The sequence below is a fragment of the Thunnus albacares genome, chromosome 5 (assembly GCF_914725855.1).
Source record: "Thunnus albacares chromosome 5, fThuAlb1.1, whole genome shotgun sequence".
Classification (NCBI taxonomy): domain Eukaryota; kingdom Metazoa; phylum Chordata; class Actinopteri; order Scombriformes; family Scombridae; genus Thunnus; species Thunnus albacares.
Window position 1 is genome coordinate 33,275,548 of NC_058110.1, and position 24,879 is coordinate 33,300,426.

Here is a 24,879-nt window from a genome sequence, read left to right on the forward strand (position 1 = left end):
CTGTCAATAAAAAGAAAAAAACATCCAGTATCTCAGCCTGAATGAATATTTAATATTTTTAACTATTGTACAGTAGTATGAGAGTGGGATTTCCCAGGCTAATTTGTTTATTCTTAATAAACAATTTGTTATAGTAACACAACAAGTTATGATGACTCTGGAGAGGGTTGAATGCTTTTGCAAACCGCCGTAAATTAATGCAACCATTACTTATTATAGTCCCGCAGACTTTAATTCACAGAGAGCGAGAGAGAGCGAGAGAGCTTGAGCATGCATGTGTTGAATTTAACCTACAGACTAGTGTGTTCTTGTATATCCTGTACTTTTTTGCCCTTTTAATGTGGATATTTCATTCTTGTGGTTGCAGGATATTACATTTACAAGTGAGATCTGGCATGTTTGGTTTTTCTTTTTTTTTTAATTTTCAAAATAAACTTCATGTTGAAGAATAGGTACAGTTACTGGTGACATCTCACATACATATAAGTTTAGCAAGCAACAGACCAAAATAATAATATGTAAATAGACTATACATGTTTAAAAAGACAAAAAAGAGAGAGAAAAAAAAAACTGTGTATAAAATGTTTTCATGTGGACTGAGTCAGACTATCAGAGTTCTCCACTCTAGTGTCTTTGCACCATAGTTCTGGTAAAAAGAAAACAGGGCACCTGGTTAGCCTGCTATTGCAAGAGGAGGCTTAATTTGAGTAAAAGACAGAATTTCTACGTAGCTTTTACAAATCCACACATTGAATACAGAGAAGTCATCGCATCATATGGAGGCGCACTATACTGTACCAATGTCCTCTCCTCAAACTGCTTTGTTGTCTGCTAAAGTAAGGGAATTAATGTGCTGGATTGTAGTATATACACTGCATATTAGGCCCTTCTTATATGGGTAGAGGTCTAAGATGTAATGTACTGGATCGACTGGGGGAGTACGGGGGAAGTGCTTTTTGGAGAAAAACACGAGACCGTTTCTTTGCCATAAGTTAAACATTGGGTCTGTTTGTAATGCTAAGAAAAGGTGAATAAGTGTGTTATGGAATTGCTGCTAAAACGCTGGACACAAACACAGAAATAAAAGCAAAGACACTGGTTGATCTGAAGATTAATGGAATTATTATTGATCAATAAGGAGATGGAACTCACACAAAGCGAATCATTCCCCTGTCTCACTATGCAAAGCCAAACTAACCTTCTTATAGTCTTCAGAGACAAAGAAATGATCACCGATTGGTCAAATCAAACTTATGGATTACAGCTAATGGCAAACAGCCACAAGGTATACCTTTACATGCCCATGTATACTAGATAAGAGCCACATCTCCCAAGGACACAGGAAGGCAAGAGCCCTAACCTATATGTGGCCTTTGACCCTTTAACCTGTCCTGTTTACTCCAAGACCCAAGATGTTACCTTATCCGGGTCTAAGCCAGAATGAAAAGAGAGGAGTTGGCCTCCTAAAGCACATTCCTTCTCTCAAGGACATTCACACATTAACAGAGCAAATTATCATCCCTGCACAACTCTGCACATTAAAATGATAAGCCAATCCTCTGGTCTTTCATTACCTTTACAAGTGTTATTGGGGAAAAAGTGTTAGCTTGTTTAAGATTGAAGTGTATTCTGAATTGGTTCCAGATTTTAAGGGTTTTTTTTACATTGGTATTTGTAATGCACCCGCATTTAGAGGTAATGGAGAGGTCAGAAGCGATATAGTGGAAATTGAGAGGCTGGTCTGTATCTCCATGAGTGACCAAGTCAGGCCTTTTCAGTCGGAAAATGTGTTATGGTTAGATATGTTTGCTGCCCAGTAGTAGTGCATGAAATTGGGTAGACCTAGTCCACCTTCTGGATTTGACCTTTGCAGATATACTTTTCACATATGTGGGTTACATTTATTCCAAATGAACGTAGAGATCCAATTGTCCAGTTGTTTAAAAAATGATTTTGGTAGAAAAATGGGGATCATTTGAAACAAGTGTAAGAATTTTTGTAGCACAGTCATTTTAACAGAGTTAATGAGCCCAGCTAAAGAAATTGGGATTTTCAACCACCGTGCTAAATCTTTCTTGATGCCATCTAGAAATGGGGTTAAGTTATGTTTAAGGAGTGCTGTGAATGTACCTGTTACATGTACCCCCAGATATGTAAAGCAGTTCAGCTCTGCTTTGAATGGAAATTGGTCATATCTGCTCTGAGTACTTCTAGTAAGTGAGGTATAAAATTTTCTGGGATTGAAATATAAAGGAGTAAATCATCTGCATAGAGTGACACCTCATCTGGCATGTTTAAAAGAAGGTCACTACCATTATGACGTGTCAGAGGGCAACTGGGAGGAAGGAGCCTTTTGAGAAACACCTCTGAAAGTGTTCTTCATCATCAAAGCAACATCAGGCTGCAACACCTAATGTAACTGTAGTCAGTGACCCTCCCTCACCAGAAACCAAGATACACACAGAGTGCACCCGAATGCCCTCCCCGTATTCGACACTACAGACCAGAGAGAGTGACTTGTGTGTACTGTCACATCATTATAATTATCATTATCATTACTGAAGGAACACATAAGGTGAAAGAAACTTAAATCTCGGTCTTTGAACCTCGGGTAACAACTTTCTCAAAGCTTGGTCGTGTGCTGGTTCACCACAGCCAGCACACCAACACTTTGTCCTTGCATTGCCCTTGCGTAACACCACTTAAGTCGTGTCTTCAAAAGAGCCTGGCAAAATGGCAGCTCTTTCAAGTTAAGCCAGAGCTTTTTAAAATGGACAGTGCTGATGATGTGCATGACACCCTCACCATGGAGTCTGTGGCAGGGGAGGATGTGGTGGAAACAGGACCTGTAAGTGCCATTCCCTTCTATCTCTGTATCCACCCAAGGGGGAGAAACTGCATGGCATGTTGCAATACATAATTTGCCATAAAACTATACCATCAGACCTCCCTGGCAATGTTTTGTGTGCAGAACCTCTTACCCAAACACCTTTTTCCATATGAGACACACTGCATCAAGTGTGAAGAGCGACCTCCTCTTTCAGAACCCATGGTGATAACCACAAAGATGAGGATTGTTTCCCTCCTTGAAGTTGTGGAGGATGAGCTTTTAATTCAGGTCAAATTATGCATTTGTTAACTATTAATATGCTATGTCAGTCATTGAACATTGCATTGTTAAATAATTCCCTGAGTATCTCAAAATAATACATAAATGCAATTCCATAATCATTATGAGTTGAGTATAATTATATATGATTATTTTTGCAAGATGTGTGACTCTTCATTATGTTTTCCTCTAATTAATTGCAACCAAAATCACATAGCTGTTGGAAGGGCTTTGGATGCTGTTGCAGGCACAAACAATACAAAATATCCAGACCACCACCCCATCCTGCATGCAGTCCTCCATTTTGAGGTGCTCACATCCTTAGATTGCAATTACTGCTGTGTCATTTGTGGACATCATCCTCCTGTTGTAATAATGGACTTACACAAGAGGGAGGCGTTTAGCATGCCTGGTGAGTACTCCTCTATACTATATATGGCTCTAATAATGTGAGTCATTGTTGTAAAGCAGACCATGACTGCATGTGTCTCCTGTAGTGACTGACATCGAAAAACCTCCTGCTGATTTTAATTGGTGGGAGGACTGTGAAGACTGTAAAGACTACTTATCTTGTATGTGTACACTCTTCGGTAGATGTCATTGTGACGGACGGACAACCGACTCATGCACACAAGATATTATCATCAGAAGGTGGCGGTTTGCATCTGATATTATTTTGACATTAATGGAGTGGTACAGTTTACGGTTGAGGAATGGGAATGGATCTGGTGAGGGTGCTTTGATTCGTATGTGGGTGCAGTCTACAGCGCCAATGATATTTGGGAGTCCAGCTATAGCAAAAAAAAAAGCTAATTTCTGTCTGTTCATTAGCACTGCACCGAAACAATATGTACTGGGGCATGAATGATACGATAGCTTTCAGTACTCTTGGAAGTGCACAACTCAAAGAAGGCTGTGAAATGCCTGACCTGTCTCCTTTCTCTCTCTGAAAGGATCCTGTGGCTGATTGTGCTAAGTACTTGCAGGTGTGGAGACCTGAGATTTGACCGGAGTGTGTTTTGCCTGAGTTGAGGCTGTAGAGTATTGCACAAATCTAAAAGCAGTGCTCTTGGCAATCTGAAATGGCTTGGGAACCATTAATCCGTCTCATCAATTAGATCTCTGCAATCTCTAAAAACGCACTCTCTGTGTAAGGCCTGGATGGCCAAAGCATCTAAGAGAGGTATGTAAGCCGTTCAAAATGCATGCAGTATCACCCAAGGGTTTTTGTAGTCTTAATTGGGATCAATGGACCAACAGTATTTCTTTAGCCCACAAATTTAATAATCCAATTATTCTAATGACTCTAAAACATATCATCTAAATTTAATTATATGATATTCATGCAGGGCTTTTTTTATTTTCTCAAATGTGAGGGACTGTGAAAATAAGATGTTTTTTTCTTATCTTGGTAAGAGTGCTGTTGACCACTCGTAAAACACTTTCTCATCTCGTCATGTAACTGCAGGAAAAGGTCTATTCGCAAGATGTTTGGTGACTCACACCAACCTTCAGGAACCTGACATTACGCCTTTCTGCTCTTTTGAGGGAAGATTCACAGAGGCTGCACAAGAAAACCTTTTGTTGGCTGGCAAACCAAAGCTGGACGTGAACTTGCCATGGCCGCTGACCAAACTGAAACCATCTCTACGACACCTTTCATGAGGCCAATACTAAAGATCCGCAGGATGTTCAGAGTCACAGAGCAGTTTTTATCAAATATGAGAAAAAATAATTACTTCATGAACATGCTTTCACCAGGAAGCCATTTCTTCATGATGCGATGCCTCGTCCAACTAAGTAAGCTAGCTGAGTAAGCTAAGTAAACACAGTAGCAACGAATGGCTAGCCATCAACACTAGAGTCGTTTCAGAAAGAAAACTAGCGAATCTGGTGACATGTGAACTAAGCACAGAAAATAATGTGGTCAGTAAGATAAATGAAGAGATTACAGCAGAATATATACTGTATATATAAAAGATGTAGCATAATAACTGAATTACAATTTAGCATTTTTTACTCAGATTTCTACCTCTAAAACATTTGAGAGCTGTAAAATTAGAACATAATCAATACCTTTTAAATGTATTTTATCTTACAGTAGAGTGTATAAATGTTACAGTACATTTGTGATGCATTTGTTTACTTTTTTTGTGTCTTGGTTGAACCTCTATAAACGTTTGTTGACCTGCCAAAGGAATTTGATGTGATAGTAATCACAGCTTTAAGTTACAAGGCAGGCTAACTTGTATTGTTTTGTTAAAGCAGATAAAGAGAGTTAAATGTTTACATTAAGATGCAAATCAATATATTCTTTTATCACAAAATATATTCTAAACTAAACCGTGTTTGCAGAGTTAAATGTTTGCATTATGTTATTCTATTTTTTACGTTTAATAAACTATATTCTAAGTTTAACTAATGAACCCTCTGGTTTCTTCAGGCTTCACTGATTATCAGGATACTCTTCAAACTGGCAGCATTATCCATATATGTATATGATGTGATTAATATCGATCCAGAAATATTGATTGATCAATAACAATTATTGTGATAATATTTTTGGCAATATTACCCAGCTCTAGGGGATGAAATAACCAGTTTTCACCAGCCAGATGCAGCGGTTCGTGAAAACACAACCAGTAGAGTTTTATTTCCTGTTAAAAGTATGACAGGACCATAAATTTGTTCTTTTCGGAGAGATGTTCCATCTTTACTAACACCTGCTATCAGTTATCTATAACCTCCTACTTCCTGTTTTTATACAACAGTTATATAAACTTGTATGACAGTCTAAATTATGGCTTCACATATTATTTTACTTTTTCATGAAAGTAATAATAATAATGGAAACAATATTAGCATAAAAGTATATGGCTGCATGACTGTGTAAATAAAAAGCTTTTGTATAAAATGCTTTCAACAATGCTCTTAAATAAATTAGTTATAATTATTATGGAGTGAGACTGAAGGATACTTAATAACATCAGTGTTTTATGACTCTTGCTCAGCGGGTGAGTGGACTGAAATAACAAGCCGCGACTTACAGTTAATATTGATTTGTGTTTCAAGTGTTAGAATAGAAAATGTCTGTGTGCTGCAATAATTAATTAATTTACTGTTAAATCAATATTTCCTTCCAGTCTTTAAACAGGGACTTCTTGTACAGTCCTGCGGTGTCTTCATGCCGATGACGAGTTTCATTACAATCACAAACACTAACATGTAACCACAGTTTACACTCAGTTTGCCTGTTACATCATCATGGAGGCACAGTTTGACTATGCATGCCAAGAAACGTTCATGCTTTCTGGTCAGTTTAAGCATCCGTACATCTCTTTAACAGGACGACATGTCTGCTGCTCTGCTGGTGTGCCGTCCTCATAGAAAATTAAAAATGTGAATTAAAATGATTTTCTAATTAAAGAGAAGGCCATCACACATGAGTAGAGAGACCATTTTAAAGTGTGTGGTTGCTCAATATACAATTACAGACATAGAAAGAGGTTTGAACATTTCACAGACAGGAATGCAGAGCAGCTGTCGAAGGCTCTGCACCACCGGTGTTCCTCGGAAAAGAAAGATGGAGGACGTCCAGTCTGTGAGTCAGACGGTGTTTCAGTGCGTACTTTTTTTTTTTGTTCTTCTGTGCGTAACAACACTATTGCTGAATGCATGATTTCCTGACTGGTCTTTTACAGGTTCCAGGAGACGACCACATCTAATCCAAGGTGTGGAGAGCCGCCTCTGAGCCCTAACCTCGACCCCCTGTCCCTTCATGGTTAAGGATATTAAGGCTGTTCCTGTGCTTGAGTGTCTTGTCTGAGGTCGTAACACGAGGACGACGAAGCATTTATGAATCTGATCCTCTCAGGGCTCCAAGTGCTTTTTCTGCCCCCCCCCCCCCCCAACATCTTTTTTGAAAGCTTTTTTTACTGTAGGGACTAATGTTGTTTTCATGTCTATCACTGGTTGGTATTTGTTAAAGATGTGTTTGGTTTCTTCTGGTTATCTCCTTTTTTAAGCCCATCATTTATTTACAGGGTATCTACGGGTCTTGAAAAGTCTTGAAAAAGGCCTTAGAAGGTATTTAAAAGTCTTAAATTTCATTCATAAATTTCTTAAATGTTAGTTATAAAATGTGTTTTGTGTGATTTTAGCAAAACCTGGCTTGAAAATCCCCAGTTCTATTGTTCCAGACCTCTGACCTTAAATTAATTGTTTAATTGTTTAATCTATCCATCAGTTAATCCATTCTTTGTCTGCTGCTTATCCAGGTCATGTTAATGAGTAATTAGTTATATTACGGAGAATGATTGTTATATACTACCAGGAAGTAATGACAAAAGTGAAATAAATTCTCATAAACTGACATTTATTTCCACATTAGACTTGGTAAATAATTCTAGGCCTTATTATCCCTAACAGTTGATATCTTTCATACTTTGACTATGACATGATTGAACATCATCCTGCTATGACTGAACTCAGAGGCAATGAACCCAAACACACTGCGAGGCTGGTAAACAAAGTCTGGTTCAACGTCCAGCTACATTTTGTGAGGAGAGGAGAGGAGGATCTGAGAAAACCTCAACCATGATCTTTTGTAATAAAACGAGATTCGACGGCTGGGTTAATCATCATCAAAGAGGCTAAAATACTTGTATAATAGCATAATAATGACAAAGTAATACTAATAATAGGTGTTATGAAGAAACTTGGTCAAACTTGCCAATTGATTCCTGTTTTATTTCTACCTTAAGGCACCAAACATGTGACACTCACCTTCAACGAGGAAACAAAGAACCACAGAAACCATCATGAAAGGATCATCAAAGCAGAAGAGGGTCAATGTTTGATGTTTGAAGGCCTGATGAGTGAACTGTTTCATCATTTCAAACACATCTAAGATGACCTACATAGAGGCTTTTACCTCCATCCAAACAGAGGAGAAAAGTTAGAGGAGGTGTGACACTCTTTGGAGCCAGTGGGTGTCAGTTACTGGGTTCAATGGTATCTCTAAAGAGTCACAGCATCAGGAACGCTACCATCCACAAACTGGCTGAGGGCAGACTAGAAGCGAGAGAAATCATCTTCTTTACAAAGCTACCGGGTTCCTTCTCTGCATAGTCGAAAATGGTGGAGCGAGGCGCTGAACGCCAGCCGTGGAAACGTCAGGCCTTCGGAGGACAAAGCTTCAAACAGCTCGACGGCATCACCGGCTAAACGGCGGAGATGCAGCATGGACTTTATGGACAGCTGGCTCAGCAACTGCTCTTTAATGGCAGTATGCAATTCAATTTCTACAAATAGCCCCAAATGCATCAGCACCCGTAAACAGCTGGCTGCTGCTGCTCTGCAGAGACGTCATGTGACTGACGCTGCTGTACTGTAGGAAGATATATGACTTCACTATACTGGACACACACACACACACATGCTGTATTAATATGTTATTATATGTGTTTTCAGATCATCTTCACTTACTGAAAAAAACATTTTGTTTGTCAGTCTGTGGTGCTGAATCTCTCCTACATATTATTTATGTTTGTGTATTAGATTTCAAACACAGCTTAATTAAAAAATGTATAAAATGAGCTAAAATTTATAAATTAAACTTCTTGTCACAATCTACACCGGAGCCCACTGAAAGCCAACATTTAATAAACTATCTGAAACATTTTTCTTTCGTTCTTTATTTCAAAGGTAACTTAATCAATAACTTGAAAAGCTGATTAGCAAAAAGTTAATTGCTTAATTAACTTTTTGCTTAATTAAATTGTTTTCTAAGTGGTATTAAAGTGTCTTTAAGAGTCTTAAATTTAACTTAGCGAAGCCTGCAGAAACCCTGTGTAGCACTTTATGTTTATAATCAGTGTGCACATAGAAATATATTCCTAAATGGGACTGCAATTATAGTAGTTCTTCAATACGTGTATTTGATTATTTTACTGGATTGAATAACATTCAGGAATTTATGCTGCATGCAAGAATCTTCTGTCACTGTTTCTCACATGAACTGATATAAAATAATATTCAGTCAGCTGGTAATAATATTGTTCTATCATCAGTCAGTGTGAGTGAAACAGACAGAAAAATGCAAATTTGGAAATAAGAAATCCACTAAACTTACACATATTCACTGTTCTGGTTCTAAACAATGACACATTTCATTCTAACGTTTATTCACATAATTATTAACGTTAGAGACATAAATTCAGAACGTTGAGTCAGTAGTGAGATTAAAGTGCTTCAGACAGGAGAGTTATTCTTCATGATGAGACTGGCGTAGTCAGCAAGACGACTACTTGACAGATTCTCCTGCCAGACATAAGAAATGGATGCTGCCTAATAAAATAGAAAAGCCGGCTAAAGACCAGACAACAGCTAACGTTAGCCAAACCACCGCCCATGAGGACGGACGTGAAGTCATTCCTGCTGCTGCAGGTTTAACGGCGCAGTCATTGGCAAAAAGTCAGCAGAAAAATTAAAAAACGCATCCTCTTGAGTAACAACACTGAAGAATGAATGATGTTTCAGACAACCTTGAGGAGCAGTTTATTTCAAGAGGTAGCAGGGGGATTCATCTATGCAGCTCAGTGAGAGCACAGATGTCTCACATAGAACATCTTTTGCCGGTTTGCTTTCCAGAAGTCCCTGAAGACGTGGCTCTTGCACAACTCAGGCGGCAAAAAGCCAAACTGCTACATGTTACAGCATATAAATAACAGCACTGACACAGATTTTAAACATCTGACTGGACTTATTCAGACTGTCATTGTTAACTTTGGTGGCTCTTTCCCAGCAGAGAGTTCTGACATTTTACGCGACAAAAGTTGGATTCAGAATCCCTTTGAATTGAATTGAATTGAATCCATTACTGGAAACGAACTGCTGAAGACACAGAGCTGTTAGAGCTGAGCAGCGATCGCACGCCAAAGAAGAGAAGACATGAATGCACGGCATTATCTTCATTCTGGATCTGCATCTGATCCGAACATCCTGTCCTAAGCGAGGAGAACGTTTTGCCCTCACGACCTCATACGAGCGCAGAGTTTGAGCTTCTGTTTTCACAAAAATAAAGACAAAACACAGAAGAAGTAGACTGAACTCGATATGTGCGTCCTGCACGGCAGGCCACTCATCACATTAGCAAGATGTAAGTGAAACTAATCTGCACAATTGGATAATTGGAGCAGATCATATTCAGGATAAGTAAATATCCCATAATAGACCTGATGTTGTTAACGAACTGACTGTTTGATAAAAACAGCTGCATTTAAACATGAACCCACATGTTCTGATAATATGAACGTTTCAATAAACTTTCAACAACAAGCCTGTTTTTCATAGTAATGAATGTTCATATTGTTCTGATTATTGAACATTGACTCTAATATGAAAAGCTAACGTTCATTCTGCGTCTGTTTAAATGCACGTATTTGGTCTCATTTATAAATATTTAACATGTTTTTAATAAAGTGCATAAAATGAAGTTGTGATTTATCAAACATACTCTTTGAAATGGCTGGTTTACCTGCTCAGGATGATATAAGCTGATGTAAAAATGTTCATTTATGCACAAATTTGCTCTTCTTATGATTTATAGATGAGGCCTGATGTGAACTGGTCCCCAGAAGAAAAGTTTGGGAAACACTGATCTGCTCTTTCAAAACTTACGTGTCATGGTTTGTTATTGATTATTAATAAGTTGTGTATGTTTTGAATGTCATTTGCACATTGTTTTGCATGAGAAACAATAAATTTGTGACGGTTTTTAGCTAAAGTTTGTGTGACAGATTTGAATGGGGAAAGTTAAGCCAGTGTTGCACTGATGCCATGTTGATCCAAACTGGGTAAAATTTAAACGCAGAGATTTTTATGTGAAGATTAATCGATTAATTTATAGACAGAACATTAATCAGCAACTATTTAGATGATTGAATAATCATTTTAGTCATCTTTTAAGCAAAAATGTCAAACATTAGCTGAAAAATATTAAAATTTAATACTTTTCTTTGTCAGATATGACAGTAAACTGAATATCTTTGGGTTTTAGACTGTCGGATTGATAAAAGACATTTCAGGTTGTATTCTGGATCATTTCCTGACATTTTATAGACTAAACAACTAATCGACTGATTGAGAAAATGATCGACAGATTAATCTTTAATGAAAATTAGTTGCAGCCATAATAAAGACGTCACCTTTGATTCAGAGAAATTACTGCTGAAATTCATGGAAATATTTGTAAGTCTGCGATCATTTCAATGATATTATAAGAGTATAACAGGAATATCATTAACTGTCATCATACTGTAAACAAAAGGCTTCACATGTTAACAACACAAAATAATATTTTAGGAATATGAACATAAACATACTGTCTCCATAGAGAACCTGCAGCACATGTTGACTCAGATTATTATAGAAGCGTTGAAGTGAAATACAGATGGGTCATTATTATAACTAATATTATAGGAAACGTGTACAATAAGCCATATTGACCAGAATATTGTAGAAAAATGATAAAGTAAATGTAAGAAAACATGACGTTAGATTCTTCCTGCAGGATAAACCTTTTATAGAAAATGAAAGCTGAAATACATGAAGATATTAAGGCTTCAGTTATATCATAAGAGTATTATGGGAATATTATTAACTGTCATCATGAAGAGGATCCAAAAAAACCATAAAGTGAACAAGAGTCAGAAGATGACTCAACACAAACAAATCTGCTTGACTTAATATGAGAATATTTCATGATTATTACATAATGGACATATTATTCCCATAAAATCACACGAGAATGTTATGAAAATAGTGTAGGATTGTTAGTAAGAGATGAGTAATTATATCAAATCGACCAGAATATTATAGAAAAATTCATGAATGCAGATGTTCACTGCAGAGGACAGAAGGATTAATGTGTCTGTAAGAGTATTACAGCTGGAAGAACTGTTTGTTATAACGGGAATATGAGGAAAATATTACGATAAATTTCACAGGAATATTTTTAGGAATATTCCAGCAGAAACTCGCTGGTCTCCATCTTACAGCAGCTGCTGAGGATGAGGAGGAGCAGGTGACACCGGGTTATAACCCGGTTAAATAACACGGGAGCAGCTCGGGTGGGAAACATGAAGAGTAAAAAAAAAAAAAAAAAAAAAAAAAAAAAACCAGAGCAGAGCAGAGCTGGTTAGAGCCGCAACAACATCAGCATCCCGAGCAGAGAGGAGATCCTCCTCCTCCGGCTGCCATTTTACAACCACACACACACACACACACACACACGCACACACACACACATAGACACACACACACACACGCAGAGGAATGTCATGAATATCATTTCATTTACACGGAGCAGCTGAAATATTGATGTTTATGACGGTTGGTGTTTTATTTCGTTTCTCCTGCAGGCAGCGCGCAGGGCTGAAAAAACCCACAAACCAAACGCTCCTCCCTGTGAAAACCTCCTGCAGCCAAAAACACAGACGGGTTGTAAAAACAGCGAATATCACCCGGACAGCATGAATATATGAATATATAAAGACAGAGTATCATGAAAAATCAGCGACATGTTACACATTCAGTCTCAGCAGAGACACAAACGGACGCAGCGGTTTTTTTTTCTTTTTGATTCCTATAAAAATAATTCCTGAATAAAAACGGATCAATCAGCCTGATATCTGACATTTGACGCTTATTTCTCATGATTTTTCAGTTATCAATAATAACGATAATATGTCTGATGTCTCCGTGCCGCCGACCGTCCTGCAGCCGTGATGCGGCCCGACACAGAGATGCTTCTCCGGGAGACAAACACAAACATGAAGCCCCGGCGGGCCGCCCCGCACCACGACACGAACACACCCCGACCACCGAGCACACATACATGAGGACATGATGAGAAAAGAGAATAAATGATATATATATATTTTTTTTAAAAAGATGAATGTTTAGTGTTTGTACCTGATTTACGAGGTCCATCCTGCAGCCTGTCGAGAGGAGAGAGAGGAGATGGAGGGATGAGGATGAGGAGGAGGAGGAGGAGGAGGGAGGAGAGGGAGCAGGATGGAGGAGGAGGGGGTTGTTTCTGTGTTCGCGTCATTTATTATTTTTTTTTCTCTTCATCTGTATTCAGACGCTTCAGCAGCTCAGAGATGAAAGTGTTAATGATCTAAACAAACAAACATCTGATTCAGACTCTTTTTAATAACAAACATAAACTGAACGGATTAAATATGGGAAAAAAAATATTTTGTCAGATCAAATTTTTAAAAACTGAAATATTATACGAGTGATTGCGTCATCTTGGTAGTAGGACGTGTTGACGCGGTCTTATAGATCCCATTGCTTTTCTTATCAAGACCCGCCCTGAGTAACAGGCGCTGTGATTGGCCAGACGTCAATGCTATGTCCTAACTGTATGGCCAGTGGGTGTCTGGTGCTGAGTAATACAGGAAACGTTCATTCTGAAGAACTATGAGTTAACAGTTTGAGACAAAAGAGGCTTTATTGTAAGCAGCTTGGGGGGGAAAAAAGGCGCTGAATGTGATGAGTTTCCTATTTATCAGACTACAAAGGAGCAACACGCTCTGTTCTCCTGCTGGAGATGAACTGACGGAGAGCAGCTGTCAGTTGTTTTCAGTTTCCTTGGTTGTTTTACACCTGGGACACACTGCCTACCTGTTCCTGAGCAGCGCGTGCGTCTCTGAACTGCTGCGCGCGATGTCCACACAGACACACATCCCTATCTGTCTACGTAGAGTTTGACTTTTGATAATGTTCTTCAAATAATATAATGTTCCATATCATTTCATTATAAGTTTAATTTATATTTAGACAGAAAAAGGTTCAGAAGTGCTCGACTGTGAGGAATAAATACTATGTGAGGTGAAAGTGTTTCTGATGGGCATACACTCACACATACACTCATACATGATGGGGTTTTTATTGGTTATATCGATTCTTCCGCCAGTTAAACCCCTGCTGTCACCGCTCCAAGAGAAGAAAATCCCTCCAGGCGACACCAACTTCCCCAAACGAGCCAAACAAACCTCCAAACTAACTGTCAGCAGGGAAACTGACAACAAATAAAGGAAAAAAATAACAACACTGAATCTCCGTTTGGAAGCAGGTGAAACAACAGGCAGGAGTTCCGGTTTGAACTAATATCACAGAAAGCGAGAAGGAGAAAAGAAGCTCGTGTGTCACCGACTCTCCGCTCTGAAGTTCCCCGCCAGAGAGGCTTCCTGCCCCGGCGTGCACCGCGTAGGCTGACCCGCAGTTTTTTTTTCTGTGACACATTCTACACAAATAGACATTGAAACTATAGTGAAAGGTGTAATATTGCTGCCATGATGTCAATATGACTATCAATAGATCATCTTCACTGTCTATTTTTTGCTGAGAACCGCGTGCGTCACGCGTAAAAAATAGGCGAGATACTGACGTGTGATGGTGCAGGTGATGATGATGATGATGATGATCAGTGATGGTGATGCCTATAAGGTTTAAAATATATTCAGTTTTATATTTGAACATATCTTTCACATGATGTTGATGACGTTACAGGTAAGTCAGAAAACCACTAGACTCATATTTCACCAGGATTTCTAAATTACTTCATTTCTTTTCTTAAATCAGACCATCATATTGTTATATTTAAAAGCACTGTGACAAATCTATCTGTAAAATTACAAAAAAACAAACAGTAAACTACAAAAAAGCCAGTAAACTACTGGCAGCTGTAGTTGCCAGTAGTTTACCGTTTTTTTGTTTGTTTGTTTTTTTTTTTTTTTTTTTACAGTTTCTTACTGTAAATGTTACAGTAAACAAAAGTTTTCTTATTCATATCAATAAAAACAACTATAAATTGCAGACATATACTGTAAATAACAACTCAATCTTAATGGTCCATTGTAACAAATCTATTTGTAAAATTACAGATACAGTAGTACAGTAAACTACTGGCAGCTGTAGTTGTCAGTAGTTTATCAGGGTTTTTTTTTTTTTTTTTTTTTTTAGTTTCTTACTGTAAATGTTACAGTAAACAAGTTTTCTTATTCATATCAATAAAAACAACTATAAATTGCAGACATATACTGTAAATAACAACTCAATCTTAATGGTCCATTGTAACAAATCTGTAAAATTACAGATACAGTAGTACAGTAAACTATTGGCAGCTGTAGTTGCCAGTAGTTTATCAGGGTTTTTTTTTTTTACAGTGTCACTACTGTAATTTACTTTAATAGTTAATTGCTGTAAAAATAAAACAGTATTCTGCTGTAGAATTTGATGAACAGTTTCTTACTGTAAATGTTAGAGTAAACAAAAGTTTTCTTCTTATTCATATTAATAAAAACGACTATAAATTGCAGACATATACTGTAAATAACAGCATGTCTTCACTCTTAATTGTTCAGTAATGAGATCAGCTCAGTTTTACATGTAAAATCTTAACATCAAGTGGCAGCTTTATGGAACTGAACATTTATTCAAAAGCTTTCAGATATGTCGAGTAGATTCAAGTATGTGTTTTGAAAAGAATAATTCTCAAGGTTCAAGCCCTTCATTATAATATCCTGAACTGCCAGCAGAATTTAGTCATGAATCAAAACAGCAACTGCTTTTAAAACTACTGTTTAAAAAAATATAAAAGCACAAACAAACAGATTGAAGGATATACAGTTTGTAATACCTTCAAATGTGCTCTGTTATAAACGGCAGAAGGTTGAGCTCCAAGTTCACTGAGTGAGAAAGAAACAAGAATGAAAATCGAGCGCAGAGTGAGAGAAAGAGAAATGAAAGAACTGAATGGGAGAGAGAAACTTTTTACACAAGAAGGAGACTTAAAATTCCTTTTTGAAGTGACGTCAAGTTCTTATGAAGAGAGACGAGGATTCACTGTGAACTTTCTTGTCTTCTTAGGAATTTACTTTCCCCAGCTGGCGTCTGTTCTCCTCTCAGAGTGAATCACAATGAAAACATGTAAACATATCAATCAATCTGATATGTTCCAGGTTTTAGTGCAACTTGGCAGGAAACTACAGCTTAGAAACACACTAAAGCTAAAATAACTTATATCTTTATCAACTTGACTACATATCTGAATAACCTTCAATCGTTACGTGCTTTAGATTGAAGGCTATTATTAATTATGAAATACAAGTGGGATAAACAAGGTGAAGTTATAGACTAGGTCTGATGTGTAGTTCAAGAGAAAACAGCCATCCTAAAACAATCTTTAAACTGAACTTGCAAACAGCAGTAAGAATAATGTTTAAATATCAGTAATTCAAACTTCCAACTGAAGAACACAACCTGAAAAACACTCAGTCAGGTGTTTACTGGGATTATACCAGTTTAATGTTAGTAAAAATTTAAACGTTGTCACTATAACTGGGTAACAAGATGCACAAATGTATTTTCTATTTTCTCAGTAAGATGTTACTGAGCTTCTGGTTTGATTCCAAAAGGAGGATGAATGATGTTTATATGATGTTGATGGTTGGTTGTTGCTTCTGTTCTTCCATCGCTGCAGCAGAGAAAATTAAAATACTGTATTTTACCCTCAAATCTTACAGTAGCTGACTGTTAATGTCTCATCTGTCACATCCTGCCTGGACTTTGTTTGGTTTCTGGACTTTTTGTGTTCTTTTGGGGTTTCCAGCATAGACTGTATAAAACCATGGATGTAGTTACCGTGACGTCACCCGTTGGTTTCTGAAGTTTTGAAGCTCCAGCCGTCGCCATCTTGGCAGTGCATGACGCTGCCTAAATCCCAGCCAATCAAAAATGGGCAAAGAGGCGGGCCGAATGGCTGAAACAAGCCACCTAGCGGCTGGCGGACCTGTCACTCAAAGCAGCCATGTCCTTCATTATGCAGAACTTTATGGCTTAATAAAATTTAAACAGGTGAGTTATAAAAAAATTCACCCCCGTACAGTTGTCATGAAAGAGGAAATTAGCTACAGAGACCAAAACCGTTGTTTGTACCAGGCTGTAAACATGTTTATTTCTGCTGTAAAGTTGGGCATTTTAACATGGGGGTCTATGGGGATTGACTCGCTTTTGGAGCCTCAAGTGGTCATTCAAGGAACTGCAGTTTTTGGCACTTCCGCATTGGCTTCATTTTACAGCCCCGGAGGTTGCCGCTTGGTTTCCAGTAGCTTAGAGTATTGTGTTTTTTGGTTTCCTGGTTTCCCTGTGTTTCCTCCTCCTGTGCTCGTGTGCTCTTCCCCTCACCTGCCCTGCTCCCTTTGTTTCCCTCAGCCAATCACTCCCAGCCTACCCTTCCTTGTGTCTAGTCACCTGTTCCCCATTGCCTGATTAGTTTAGTTTGTATTTAAGGTCTGCTTTTCAGTTGAGTCTTTGTTGGATCGTCTGTTTTTGTCCTGTCAAGCCTGTCCCGTCACCTTTTGTTTGTATGCTCGTGTCAAAATAAAATGTTTTTCTTCAGTCCTGCATTTGGGTCCATTCATCCCTCCTACATCCTGACATGATCTTGGTTTTGGCTCCAAAAAGCATCAAAATTTACAGTATTTAGAAAGAACAGTACCTTACTGTTAGAATTTGACTGTATTTTTACAGCAGTTTATCACAGTGAAGAGTTTTCTGTCATTAAGTTGCTTAAAGTTAATAAAATAATCATTTTAACTCATTTCTCTTCCCTCCCTCCTCTTAAACAATCATCCCTAAAGTCTCCAAACTCTGTTTCAGCACGTGAGACAATGTTTAAATTTACAATAAATGTCATTATTATCATGACCGGAGTGTGTAAATGATTTAATGATGATGATTTATGATGATACATGATTTAAAACTTGAACTTTTTTCTACTTTTACTATAAGATTTCCAACAATAAATGCATCATTTTTAAACCAGTTTCTCTCCCTCTTCCTCCTTCCTTCCTCTTCTGTCTCTCTGTTCTTCTTCTGTGGTTGTTCTGTGGATGTCAGTCTTAGATAACGGTGATATATGTTTGTGAACTATACCAACATGTTGATCTTCTCTCAGTGATCGGAGGGTAAGACTTTTTGTTTTTAAGGCTTTACTAGACAAGTTCCCCTCCTACCTCCTCACTTCTCTTTTAAAACCTAAATCCATCTGTCATCAAACACACTCACAGTGATATTTTATATCCCTTGAAACTCCTCAGATCAATACTGAGCTTGGAAAATTAGCTTTTATCTGTTTTTTTTTGCACCAAATAAATGGAACAAATTACAAGAGGTATTGGATTTAAACAGGAATGTGTCAGCGGATCATTTTAAGTGTCTGCTGGGTGATATTATTGTTGCACAGTGTTTCATAGACATGGTTGCTATTTATTGTTTGTTTTTATTGTTGCTGTATTACCTTCTCGGCAGATTTGTTTGTTATTTATTTGTTGTTATTTTTTACTGTTTTTATTGCTGTACATTACTCCTGTCACACTGTAAAAAAAAAAATCGTAAAAAAATGGTAAAAAGTCTGGCAGCAAAAGTTGCCAAACACTTACCGTCAAATAACAGTAAAAAACCTTTAGTTATTCTACGGAGATTTATTTTAAAAATACGGATATTTACTTTGGATATTGTCTACATTTTTACAGTCCAACCATAATAAAATAAAAAGAAAATCTCATTATAAAACATTGCTAGAATGTGAAACAAATGTATAAATCTGCACAAAAAATGAAAAAGATCATGCAATAGTTCCAGCATGACAGTGCGGTTTAGCCACTGATCTATATAATGAGTGAGCTAGTGCACACACCTGGTAAACAGACAATAGGCCTGGGTCATGCAGTGTAGCACCCAGAAGCAGTTCCTTAAACTCCACTTGGCTTTCCCCTGGCTGAGAACGCCCTCCTGCAGGGGGGTGAGGCTGGGTATGACCATGGGGATGTTGAGGCCCAGAACCTTCCAATAACCATGCAGGCCGTATGTGAAGACTGTGCCTGGGAAAACCATGCCAGCGATGCAAAACAACTCAGGAAGAGGCTGGGGGATGCAAAGTTCAAATTATTATCATGATTAAAATATTTATTTTATCAATAAATTTGTGACACATTGATATAATAACATTACATTAAAACATACATATTTTGAGGTGTTCTATTATTTTCCAAGTGTATTACAACTGTATTTCTAACCACAACTACGGATTGTTTCAGCTTCTGCCGTCTGGTAAACGGTACCACAGCCTCAGAGCCCGGACCAGCAGACAACCAGGCTTATGAAAAATGAACAATAATTGCCTGTCTGCACAGTATACACACACACACACACACACACACTTACACAGCATACCACACTTATTTCACTACCACACTGTAAATCGTACTGCATTGTGGTGCATTGTGTGTTCTTCACACCAACACTAACTTAGCTGGTAGACAGCAGGTTACTGGTAACATATTTACTAGCAGTAAATAGGAGCAGCTGGGCAGTCTGATTTTTCTTTAATAAATAATATTAGTAACTTATAAAGCTAACTGGCTAAACTTATTAACACTAGCATACTAGCTGTCACTTAAAGTCTTTCTCAGGTCACAACTTGCCACAGCCTTTTATTTAATGTTTGCAGGACAGAACAGGAGCTGAAACATGTAAATGGTCAACTGACAAATGTAATTTATTTAACGTTACTATGACTGATGTGAGATTCTGATTCAAGGCTAATGTTAATAGCTTCATTAGGACTAGCATAACGCTATGTTATCTGACACCACACAGACTTAACGTTACTTAATGCATACAAAAAGCAAATACTAACATTAGCATTGCTGACTTCACATACATTTTAAAATTCTGGCACTTATGCAACATCATTGCTTTAGTTATGTCAAGTTGTAGCTAGCGTTGAATGCTACTATCTCACTTTCCCTTTCTGCTGCCCTTGGTGTTAGCTCAACTCATGACAAGTTCAGTTTATATCTCTCTTTATATGAAACTTCATGTTTAGAAGAAAAACAAAATGATTACCTTACCTTTACTGAAAGCTGAATGTGAGTCATCATCTTCAAATCAACAGTCTTGGGAAATGACTTGCGTTACTTTATCCAGAGAAAGTTTCTCTCTGTAGTCTCTGCGCTTCAGGCAGAGATCAACAAAGTGCGCGTATATGCAAACAATTGAATGTTGCGCAGTCATTGGATGAATCACACCGGGAGGACCCGCCCCCAGAACTCAAACAATATCATTGGTCGAGATCATCGCCCCACAGCGTGATTCATCCAATGATTGTACAACATTCATTTGAATCTGCTCACATTTTCTTGACCTGTCTGAAGCACAGAGAGTATAGAGACGTTTTCTATGTGTACATTTATGTTTTTTCAAGTGTTTTAAGGTCTTACATCCCTTCACCCATATTATCAAAGCTCAAGCCAGACGGATATGTTGGATAGTTGCTTGTAATTACTGTCAAATACTATTTATATACAGTAAATCTCATACCTTAGTTGGAAAAGTCTGTAGACAGTTGCTTGTAATTACTTTCAAATAATATTTATATGAAGTAATGATTATTGAAATTATGTTTTTGTATGCCATTTTCACATGATCCTATTTTTTGTACAGTATAAAACCAGTATTTACCAGGAATTTACTGTAAATAGATAAGACAATCACATACAATTAAAGCCTAAAGCTCTCAAGATACCTTTATTGGGTGTTAAAGGAGGATAATTTGAATATAATTTTACGTAATTTTTTTGTGTTTTATATCTGGAAATCTGTGCTTTGATTGGGCGGCCTTAAGCATAAACTGGATAATTCTATGAATTTACAAAATAATACTGTACAAAACAAGCCTTTATCTAAATTAGGTAATTTTAAAGTATTTCCTCAATGTTTTTCATAATTTTGTGCAGATTTATATATTTATTTAACATTCTAGCAATATTTTATGGCGCAAGGCCCGAAGGGGCCACGGCTGGGGCACCTGGACAGGGGCCACGATGGGTGCCAGGAGGAGGAGGAGGAGGAGGAGAAGGAGGAGGAGTTACTGAAGAATTATCTTTCTGAAAAAGTGGAATCATCAAACAAAATCCAGACTGGGAGCAGACAGACAGGCAGATAATCAGCTCAGAGGGTTGGAACATGATTACAAGCACAATAGACAAGAGGCTGGTATAAATGCTAGGTAGCTAATACATTACACTAATACAGTTTTATTTCTAAAAGAGAACAACAACAGTGTCTCTCTGTCCCTCTTTCTCTCAACCCAACAGGTCGAGGCGGATGGCGTCCACCTAGAGTCCAGTTCTGCTTAAGGTTTCTTCCCATTAAAGGGACTTTTTACTTGCTGCTGTCACCAAGTGCAGCTCATGGAGGGATGTTGGGTCTCTGTAAATTAAAGACTACGGTCTAGACCTGCTCTATTTAACATGAATTTGATCAAACACTGGGCCTTTTTTCTTTTTACTTAGATCCTATAGTTGTTCTTATATTGTTTATTTTGGTAAAACTGGTTCATGTTGAAGATGTTAATCTTTGGCCCTGAAAGTTATAAAAGTAGTGTTATAAAATAAAATATACAAACATTCAGTATCTACTTGAGCATTCATTCTGAAACAAAATATAAGCTATTGCATACATTACTACAGCTATACAGAATAGCCAATAAACTATTTTATGAATTATTCATAATGTAACTAACCTTTTCTTTTATTCATTTTGCCAAGGCATTTTTAGAAGGTAATGAGACAGAAAATGTTCCATAAACATATTCACAAGTGAACCACTTTATTGTCCTATTGAAACTATATTTGTGGATAATGAAAACCAGTGTAGTCATGGGATGGATCAGGAAACTTCTGCCTTATTCTCAGCACCACACATGATGATATTACCACGCAGACATGTTTATACATGTTGTTGTGCCTCCAGTTCACCATAGTCCTGCCTGTAGCTGTTGGACGCAGCCTGCAGGACCCATGGATGGAGGCACACTCCATCTAGTCCAGTGTGGACTGTCATGCATTGTATCTCTTCCTCCAACTCTGCACACTTGGTCATGACCTCATTTACACCAAAATAGAGACACACTGACCAATAACTGCCTTGAGAAGACATGTTATCTGATAAAACAATAGACAGTTTTATAACTTAAAACCGTTGTAACTTTAAACTCTCTGTCCCATTATCTTTTAAAATGTCTTGGAAAAATGTACCTGATTGACGTCCATACAGCACACACTCTCCAAGCTTCTGGCATGGAGGCTCAGTGACAACAAATGCACCTGTTTATACAGACTCAGGTTTACTACAACACAAGTCAGGTTTGTAGCAGTTGTATCCATTTCAGTAATATACCTGGTCCTATAAGTAGTAACGTCTTATAACTGATTTGAATATGGGATTATCATAACGTTAACGTCACCCTATCATCCACTCCCAGACTGGTGGCATCACAGACTGGTATATCATTTTGAGTTTGAGACCTTCTACTATAATCCACACCTCCATTGTTTTATGGACTATGATTATCTGGACATGCCATACACTATCATCAGTGTTTCACTACTGCTGTTGCTATTTTCTTTCATTTTCTTTGTCCTCTTTTATTCGCTCCATTATTGAAACTCTAAACTCAGCATACGTATGAATGAATGCTACCATATAATGTTTTTTGTTTTTTTTCCTTTGGCATGTACCTCCCATTGAATCTACAGGCAGCCAGGGATCTAGCATATTTACAAAGACACTTTTAATTAATTTGCAGTATTCAATGTGCCACCAATATAGTTACTTTATACTTGTTATATTTGCATACTGGATATTTATCCCTCTGCTTTAACACTATTATAACTACTAATAACGTGCTACTACTGTACTACTATAGTTTTGCAATGATTTCTCTGGCTCTCAGTTTGCATCATATGTGTTCCCCCCTGATTTGACAGCCTTCCTAAAACATGTTCATTACTTGACCACCAGAGGGCAATGTAAGCTCAAATGATCTCTGTTTGGCTGTTACTGCATCCAATCCTGCCCACAAACATCTGGGTCAGTTCAGTTGAGCAAATTCAACTTGCCTATAACTGGTTGAGATGTGTAGGGGGTAGAATATGAATAACTTGCATACTGTCAGTTCAGTCTTGTATACATTGTTTGACAAGCAATTGTGGTTACAAGACTCTAAACCAGTTAGAGAACTGATCTTTAACATGTATATTTTGCTTGTTCATTTTCATATTATAAATCTGTGCACTTTGTCTACTCTAGCTATGTTCACAGTGCTCTCAAGGACAGCTGTTCCCTTGAGAATGTTTTTTTCCATGTGGGTGACAGCACTGTCAGGTAGGGCTGGGCGATATGACCAAAATCTCATATCCTGATAACGATCCCTATCCCGACATAACACATTTTAATTCAATGTATAAATAGATGGTCGGCATAAAGCCGCCTCCATATGTGCTTTTACAGCATGCTGGCAGAGGTCAAACTGATTAGAGCTGTAAACTCTGTCATGAGGGAGGACAAAGACGTTACTAGGACGAGGGGAGGACATTTCTCTTCTTTGACAACATTAAAAGTTAAGTTAGACTTTTCTGTTGGCTTCCTGACTCATTAAAAAAAAAAAGATGAGAGAAAAAGAGAGAGCAGCTGTGGACAAGTGAGCTAGAGAGTGAATGAAGAGAGGGAGGGCTGGTAGTGAGAAAGCCGGTGAATCAGATCAAATAAAACATTATTTTCTGATTGTTTCACAGCTGTTACTCTAAATCACAAACACACCCACAACGACACACACCTCCGCTCAACTCTGCAGCTGTAGCAGAGACTCTCACACACTGAGCTGAAATTAAAAGAGTGCACATACATTTGATAAATAAGATCAACAAATACAGTGTCTATTGCGTTTTGCCGCCATTTATGGTTGCAGTCTCGCTGCTTCTCTCCTCTTCCTCAGTGCGGGCGGGGCTCAGCCCTCCGCATATGTGCAGCTCAGCAGAAGAGACAGACAGCGGTGAAGAGTTGACAACAACTAAACTCATTATGTTACTGTCATTGCAATAAAAGCTTTTTCTCTCTCGTCACACGATGTATATCGTCACATCGCATATCTTTTCTATTATTTTTATTTCTGTTGGCTGGACTGCACTGCGCTTTCCAAATGAATCGGCGCGAGATGATGGAAGCGGAGGACAGCAGCGACGCAGAGCGACTGTGTTTCTGCTCTGAGCTCTGACGCTCTCAGCTCTGCTGTTAAATGTTGTGAAGTCATTGAACTCCTGTTGAAACAGACATGTACCAGCGTCTCTGCGTCTCCTCCTCTACCGTCCAGTGTGATCAACTCTCCGGCTGGCAGCGCTGTCAGCAGCCTGCAGGAGAGACGCTCCGCGGTGCTTTTGGATGTTATAACTGAACTAATACCAGGATACAAGCTTTTTATTTCTCTGATGTTTTCACATCAACAACAGCATTAAAACACGAGTCTTGCAGGTAAAACATGCGACTCATGCAGCTGATGATGATCAGTTCTCCAGATCCTCTGTGTTGCAAAGCTGCTGTGCTGATCCAGTTTGACCTGCTGTGTCTGTGGTCACCCGCCTTCCTGCTTCACTGCCTTGAGTTGAGATTGTCAACTAGAAGTCTGTTTATAGAATTTAAAAGTAAAGCTGTCTTTCACTCAACCAGCCTGTCTGAGTGTCTGCATGAGGGTTCTGCTTCCTGTTGTCTAAACTGGTTTGTTACTGTACAAACTGGCCAAATGTGGACGATCAGCACGTCTGCCATGAAAATGGAGATATGAAACCTCATATTAATTG

At 38.1% G+C, this 24,879-nt stretch overlaps 1 protein-coding gene across 1 annotated transcript in view; it reads right to left on the reverse strand.

The window, feature by feature from the left end:
• The window catches only part of sypa (synaptophysin a), a 28,260-nt gene extending 15,079 nt beyond the window's left edge, over positions 1 to 13,181 (reverse strand). The window contains exon 1 of the mRNA XM_044350569.1: positions 13,085 to 13,181. Within this exon, the coding sequence (XP_044206504.1) occupies positions 13,085 to 13,102 (18 nt within the window). The 5' untranslated portion in view covers positions 13,103 to 13,181. The remainder of the gene's footprint in view (positions 1 to 13,084) is intronic.
• Between the last annotated feature and the right edge of the window lie 11,698 nt (positions 13,182 to 24,879).